The 8008-nt window shown below is 39.7% G+C and overlaps 2 protein-coding genes across 2 annotated transcripts; both read left to right on the top strand.

The window, feature by feature from the left end:
- The first annotated feature begins 880 nt into the window (after window positions 1–880).
- Window positions 881–4876, top strand: LOC105264103 (CLK4-associating serine/arginine rich protein). Its single transcript, XM_011300746.1, has 9 exons — window positions 881–1133; window positions 1208–1305; window positions 1578–2906; window positions 3042–3149; window positions 3235–3283; window positions 3628–3691; window positions 3870–3975; window positions 4057–4392; window positions 4662–4876. The coding sequence occupies exons 1-9, from the start codon at window positions 999–1001 to the stop codon at window positions 4678–4680; spliced, it is 2244 nt and encodes a 747-aa protein (XP_011299048.1). The 5' UTR covers window positions 881–998; the 3' UTR covers window positions 4681–4876.
- A 99-nt stretch (window positions 4877–4975) lies between these two features.
- Window positions 4976–7910, top strand: cin (Molybdenum cofactor synthesis protein cinnamon). Its single transcript, XM_011300747.1, has 6 exons — window positions 4976–5120; window positions 5306–5457; window positions 5586–5773; window positions 5934–6417; window positions 6548–7333; window positions 7471–7910. Exons 1-6 carry the CDS (start codon window positions 5090–5092, stop codon window positions 7711–7713), a joined length of 1884 nt encoding a protein of 627 aa, XP_011299049.1. The 5' UTR covers window positions 4976–5089; the 3' UTR covers window positions 7714–7910.
- The last annotated feature ends 98 nt before the right edge of the window (window positions 7911–8008 follow it).

Raw genomic sequence — 8008 nt, forward strand, 5'->3', positions numbered from 1 at the left:
ATCTCGAATTTTTCACATTCAGTGAAAATTTCAGTGAAGAGCTCCTCGATTGTCATGTTCCCCTGATACTTTTATAAAAATTTCGAATTTTTCACTTTCAGTGAAAATTTCAGTGAATAGCTCCTCGATGTTCATGTTACCCTGATACTTTTTCAGAAATTTCGCATTTTTCAATTGCAGTGAATACCTACCGAAAGAAAAAATTGGAATTATTTAAAAAAAAAAAATGAATGACGGCGGGATCGAACCCGGGCCGTCGGCGTGGTAGGCAAGCACGTTACCACTAGGATAACGCATTATTACAATATTTTAATTTCATTACGGGTATATATTTTAAAAAGGAATTTTTAAAAAAAATTTCAAAATTGTTAATTTCATTGAATATCTTCTCGATTTTCAAAAATTCAGTTTTTAAACAATCTTTCGATTGATTAGCCATTAAAAAAAGATCAAATTGGAATTATTTTGAAAAAAAAAAATGAATGGCGCTAGGATCGAACCCTAGCCGCCCGCGTGGCAGGCGAGCACGCTGCCAACTCGACAACGCGCCAATTATGAAATTTTAATTTCATTAGTAGTATATATTCAATACATTGAATAATTTTTTTCATTTGAAATTCCACAAGGGGTGGTTTCCCTCTTCCCTCGTTCTAAATTCGGTAAAATCTCAGTTAAACAAATAAAAAACAAAAAGCATTCATACCGCAGAAAATAAAATTCACCCCGTCGACTTGATGCACACCCCCGCATTGCGTATAGCGCCCTCCCTTTCTTGGGGTGCAGTACTACGATGCCGCTGGGGTCATTTAAACCCCTAGAACTGAACCTCTGCTTTAGTCAATCATCTTTGGCTTCACCATACGTCTCCATCCAACATGGCTGCCACAATGAGTAACTGATGTGACAATCGATGGTGCTCCAATTGTTTTATAAATGTTGTTCAATGAATTTATGATAATAATCTAGTTAATAGTGTGAGTTGTAACAGTTAGTGGTAAATGATGAGTTTTTCTGTGAAAAAAACTGGTGGACGGATGTGGCACGAGGCCAGGAAGCAGGAGAAAAAAATCCGGGGGATGCTGGTCGATTACCGCCGACGAGCCGAACGACGAAGAGATTATTATGAAAAAATTGTAAGTCACTGCATCTAAAGGACATTCTCGATTTTTAAAGAATAACCGGACTGAATGTTGATTTTTTTTTACAGAAATCTGATCCCACGCAATTTCTTCAACTTCATGGCCGACCCTGTAAAATACATTTGGATGCGGCTATTGCAGCAGCCGGAGATAGTTCAGCAAATATGTAAAAATTATATAAAATCATTTGTTTTTATTCCAAAATATATCCTAACGACATTATCGAGATCCATAAAAAATGATACAACACCATTTGTAATTGTTAAGCAGAGATTTTTGTTTTTTTATCACTTTTTTTTTAGTTTCTTGTTGAATTTGAATTTTTTATTGAATTTAGACGTCTTTAATGTATTTTAACGCAAGGTTTTTACACAATTTTCAGGAAATGATTTATCAGTGTTCAATCGATTATTATTTTGAATGAATTTTTTATTGCAGGATGCCCTGGCAGGGTCACGATGACAATCTAATTGACAGATTTGACGTCCGGGCGCATTTGGACTGGATCCCAGATCCCCCAAACACGATAGACATGGATGTAGCCCTCACCAGCGAGGACAGGCATATCAACTACGAGCGCTACCGCATAATCGTGCAGAACGAGTTCCTGGGTGTTACCGAGGAGAAGTTCCTCCACCAGATTCATCTTGAGGAGCAGTTCGGCTCCTCAACGAAACTCGACGTTAAGGACAAGAAGAAGTCGAGTAACAACGCAGCCATTGGCTATAATTATGACACCGATGAGCCTATCCCAGAGACCATTCGCCCTGAGCCAAATGCCTCGGAGGAGAAACCAGAGGACGAGGACAGTGACATCGACCTTGACATATGCGTCGACGTTTCCCAGATCGAGCCATCGCAGGCTCACGAGATGAATCAAGTTGCCCAGAAGTACGGGCTCATGGGGGCAGACTACTTCAGTTTTTTGACGCAGGACTTTGAGGAGGCTGAGACCCTGAGGCAAGCCAGGAAGCAGGAGGAGGAGAAGGCGATGTACTCGGGGAGGAGATCCAGGAGGGAGCGACGGGCTTTTAGGGAGAAGAAGATGATTGGGAGGGTGATGAGTCCACCTAGTTATGCTGCTCGAGAGAGTCCAGAGTACAATCCCTACAGAAAGTCATCGTCCAAGTCCCGGTCGAGATCTGTTTCACCAGTAAATACTGGACAGATAATGTATATCACTAGTTTTGGGGGTGAGGAGGAGGCCCAGGGTAGCTGCTCACAAGTCACTTCCTCCAATGCTAAAAAGATCAATTATTCACAATCCAGAAGAAGAAGATCCGAGAGTCCTGTTAATGATAGAACGAGGAGAGTCAGTGTCTCCAGGTCAAGGAGCCGCTCGAGGAATCGATCGAGGTCGTACAGATCTAGAGACAGCAGAAGAAGTGATTCTAGGTCTCGAAGGAGAAATCGTGGGGGATCTAGGAGGTACAGATCCAGAACCAGGAGCAGATCGAGGAGGAATAGGTCGAGACACAGGAGGAGTCACAGCAGATCGAGGTCCTCGTCCTCCTCAAGGTCCAGGTCAAGGGGGAGGCGATCGAGGTCGAGGAGCACCTCCTCGAGTAGCAAATCAAAGTCCAGGAGTAAATCCAGGAGCAGATCGCCTTTGGAACGGCGAAAGATGCGGTATTCCAAGAGCAAGAGTAGGTCGAGGTCTAGGAGCAAGAGTCTCGACAGGTCCAGGTCGAGGTCCAAGAGCAAGGCGAGGGGGAGTGTTGCTAGGAGGTCGCGGAGTGTTGAGAATAAGACTTCTGCGTTGCCCAGGTAAAATTTAATGGCTAAATACTTCCAATAACTGGATTATTCCCGAAAAAATCTCAAAATCTTGAAAATAAAATTTTTTATCAAAAATAAGGGATTGGTGTATTTTAGTGAATTAAAATGCATTTTTTTCTGCAGGTATTATGGTCGACGTGGAAAGTCTTCAAGTTTGGAGCTTGAAATATCAGATAATGAAGAAAAAAATCTCCATGATGCACCAAAACCACCAAATATTAGTACAAACGTGTAAGTCTCATCGTAAAGAATATCGCTATCGCTATAGAATCGCAAATAATCAAAGAAATTCAATAAAAATTCTTTTTTATTTCAGGAACAAGCCAAAAGCAGGGTTAAGTACAAATTCTGGTGCCGGACACAAAGTCAGTAAGAACCGTAACGCTTTTTTAGTCACTTTGAAAATGCACAAACGAACCAATACTAAACATTTTCCCTTAAAAAAATTCTTAAAACATTCACGCCACCGTTACTTTCTTGGTGGACAAATGCGGAAGACAGTGCCATCGATTCATTTTATTTTATTCTCATATCATGTTCACTGTTTATTTGCAAAATTATCTGTGACGTTCTGCTGGACTGAGTCACAGGAGTTTTGCGTACAAGGGCTGTAGTAGAATAGTTGTGGCATCTCTAGTTAAGAATTATCTTCATTGTTATACGGATTGCTGCGTACAGAACTTTTTTTCTCAAGTGTTATGCCTTTCAGTCGGTGAAAATCACACCTCAAGAGCGGCTTAAGAAGAAGATGCAAGCCCTACTAAATCGTCAATGTAAGCTTTCTCATTTACACCTACACAGAAATTAATTTCTTTAAAAAATTCGTAGTGATATGCAAATAAAAATTCTGTTCTGTTAAAAACTCTGGGATCTCTTTCAAATAATTTCGATTCATGCAATTACGAAAGGCTAAAAATAGAACAAAATAATAATTTAAATGTTGAATTTCAGATAAAGCTGACAAAAAAGCTGAACAGGCGAGAATTGAAAAAATGGAGCAACAAAGACAAGATCGTGAGGATGAGATTCGAGAAATGTCGCTGAAGCTGAGAAGAAAGTAGGAAATGGAAATTACTTTAAAATTTGAAGAAAAAACGCCAATTAGATAATACTTATTGTAAAAAATGATAATCCACAGGCAGCGAGAACGAAGACACAGATACGAAGGTCACAGTTCAGACTCTCGATCCTCATTATCAAGATCTCCAAGTCCTGTGCGCACTCCACCTCGTAGACGAGAGAGACGTGATCGTGATTCGAGAGTGGATGTCGATAGTGATCGAGACAGGGGACGAGATCGAGAGAAAGACAGAGAAAAGGACAGAGATCGAGATCGTGAAAGGGATAGAGATCGAGACAGGGATCGTGATAAGGAACGAGATCGATACGACGACCGAGAGAAGAGTCGACAGGATTCCAGAAGACGACATCGTGACTCTTCTCCACGTTCGTTGAGTCCTCGAAGCAACAACAGGTAGCTAATAATTATTAAATCATTAACAATTCAGTAGCGAAAATGTGAGAATTACAAGACGACTCGTTCATTCGTGAAGTTTCAACAAATATCTCTGAATCTGAGAAAGATTACAAAATTTTTCACGATACCTTTTTTGTGGAACGAAGTGAGAGCTACAACAATGGTGTCTACAGAAATTTCATTATTTTGCACAGATTCAGAGATAAAATGTATTTGAATTGATTTTTAAATTTCCGGTACTGATGGATTTATTTCATTTGTTACAGAGGATTAGTTGATTATTAAAGTCACGTCGACATCGCATCTGAGGAGTGCCAATATATCTGTCCTCTCAATCAATTTAAACTTTTACCATCTTCCGAATATTTTTACTAGATCAGTAAGAAATTGTTTGAAAGCCTCGAGGACTCAATTTGCTGTAAAGTCTTGAGGTTTAGATCGACGTTGTTTTTTTTTTCTGAATAAAATATATACTAGAGTACCATGACTTCAGAATATTTTATTTGAAAACATTTTACATGCTTTCAATGAAATAAATTGATGACGTGTGTGTGTCGTGTTGGGGAGAGAATGTCGTGATGTTTAGAGATTTTATAAATTATTAGTACTTATTAAATTCCATCGTTATCATGATTACGTAAGAATTAATCTGGAAGATACGTTGACGTATCAGGGAGGTTCCAACAAGAACATCATGGCTCCAATAACATTCGGAATTTTAACCAGTAAGTGAATATTTTTCCACCTCATCATCGTCTGTTGTGATATTCACCAATAAATTGACACTTGACATCTATTCCTCGAATGAACGAGGAAGATGAACGTTAAAAATTATCTTTACAATGATAAAATCGGGAAAATTGGGGTTTGAGGTTAAATAGAGTTACAAGATTATTATTTATGTTTTTAGTTAGTGACACTTGCTCTCATGATCCAACAAAAGACAGAAGTGGAGAGGAACTGGTGCACTTGATAACTGATCACAGCACTGACAGCGGAAGAATCATCAAGGGATATGTTGCTGAAGTGGCTATTGTGCCTGACAATGAATTTTCCATCATGGTAAACATTTTTGCAATAATTATGGGTCCAGTACTTATTCTAAAAAAATTTTGTTGATGCATTTTGAATCTGGTAATGATTCAAACAGATTATTCTGGTTTTTCCTTTAATGGAACATTAAATTTCAGGAGACATTGACGAAGTGGTCGGATGATGCGAAGGTAAATGTCATCCTGACAACGGGTGGCACTGGTTTTTCACCTCGAGATGTAACTCCAGAAGCTACTAAAAAAATTATTCACAGAGAGGCCCCTGGGATTGCTGTTGCCATGTTGACAGCTAGTTTAAAAATTACTCCAATGGCTGCACTGTCAAGGTATAATCCCCTTCGAATATTTGTTTACACAATAAAATCAATAAAGGTACTTGTCACCATTCGTACGGAGTTTTTCTTCACGATCGAACAATTTTCCTGAAGATAAAGCTCTCAGAGGTGCCATACGCCTAGATAATGATCATCAATCGATTGATTACAGGTCCATTTGTGGTATTCGCAACAAGACCCTCATAATAAACCTCCCAGGATCGCCAAAAGCTGCGAGAGAATGTCTCGACGCAATCGCAATGACTATTCCTCATGCAGTTGATCTTCTCCTGGATCTGCAACCAAAGATTAAAAAAATCCATGAAGAAGTTCAGAATAGAGGATGCAGACATCATCATTTGGAAAACGAGATGATTGCTTTGAACCTGGGGAACGTGGCCAGCAGATTGCGGGAATCCCCGTATCCCATGATATCCATGGAGCAAGCAAGAGAAATAATCAACGGTTACAGTTGGCAGGGGGAGAACGAATTCGTGGATTTGTGGAATTGTCATGGGAGGATTTTGGCTGATGATGTCAGGGCTCAGTGCGATTTACCACCCTTCAGGGCTTCTATAAAAGATGGATATGCAGTTATTGCGAGTGATGGTGCGGGACAGAGACGAGTATTAGGTGGAGTTGAAGCTGGACACTCGGTAAAATATTTCCAAATTCATTTAGATATTTTTACCTTCATTATCCTGTATTCTATCTGTGATTGAACTACATTTTTAGACGGAATATCCAAAATCAATCGTAAAAACATTGAATTCTTGATAATTCCAGCCAGGATCAGTGAGACTGGAGTCGGGTTTCTGCGTTCGTGTGAACACAGGTGCTCCAGTCCCAGAGGAAGCGACAGCAGTCGTCCAGGTGGAGGATACAAAGCTCTTGGAGAAAACCCCAGATGGCAAGGAAGAGGAATTAATCGAGATTTTAATTTCACCAGAAGAGAATCGAGACATCAGGCCCATTGGCAGTGACATCGAGGAAGGATCTCTACTCTTGAGACGTCACACAAAGATCGGAGCAGTGGAGATGGGGATTCTAGCTGCCTGTGGCTGCACCAAAGTCAAAGTGATTAAACTCCCAACCCTGGGAATTCTCTCGACTGGAAACGAACTCCAGCAGGCAGGAGAGGAGCCTAGAGCTGGACACGTCTACGACAGCAACAAGATTACTCTGATGATGTTGTTCAGGGAGTTGGGGTACGACCCCAAGGACATGGGGATTGCCATCGACGACGAGAACGTCATGATTAATTCGATGAAAGACGCGTTGACCCGTGTAGATGTCCTCATCACCACTGGATCAGTCTCTATGGGGGACAGGGACATGCTGAAACCTATCCTCAATCACGTCTTCAAGGCTGACATTCATTTTGGCAGAGTTAACATGAAACCAGGAAAACCCACGACCTTCGCAACTTGTCAATTCGATGGCAGAACCAAATACTTTGTTTGTCTACCTGGAAATCCTGTCTCTGCTACCGTTACCGCGTATCTATTCGCCATTCCTCTGTTACATCGTCTAGCTGGAAATTATATGCAGCCAACTATTGTTCAGGCTCGGGTAAATATTTTCTACTCTTTCCAAATATTAATAACAGGATTATTCCTGTGATGAAGTGCTGAAAGTGCAGTAAAAACACACAAAACTTTCTAATTATTGATCTATTAAATTTAATTCTCACAATTTACGGCTTGCAGTTAACGTCATCATACCAATTGGATCCCCGGCCTGAGTATGCGAGAGCTATTTTGTTGTGGTCGGAGGAGGAACTGATGCCTAGAGCTTATAGCACTGGCAATCAAATTAGCAGTAAACTTCTCAGTTGCAAGAATGCAAATGCCCTTTTGATGCTGCCAGGGAGGACTGCTGATCGAAGAGAAATGAATGAAGGAGATATTGTGAGAGCGATGCTCCTTGGGTTCCACCAAAATGCTATTTAGGATTAATTATTTTATTTAGTAGAATATTACTGCACGATTTTTTATAATTTTATAAGAAAAAGTAATGATTCTACATTTCTACTTATCATAATTAATTATTTTCTCTGTAGTAAGAGAATGATTATAAAAAAAAGATTCATCTCAATCTCTTGTTATCAATTGATGCATTGATGCCTGAGTAATTTAGTCAAATAACTTTTTAAATTATTATTTAATGAATGGATGAATGTTTTCTGATATAAATGTAAAAATCTGAATTTTTTCAAATGAAATTTTATGAATCAATAGTGAATCC

Source organism: Fopius arisanus, unplaced genomic scaffold (assembly GCF_000806365.1).
Source record: "Fopius arisanus strain USDA-PBARC FA_bdor unplaced genomic scaffold, ASM80636v1 scaffold00019, whole genome shotgun sequence".
In the NCBI taxonomy this organism is placed as follows: Eukaryota; Metazoa; Arthropoda; class Insecta; order Hymenoptera; family Braconidae; genus Fopius; species Fopius arisanus.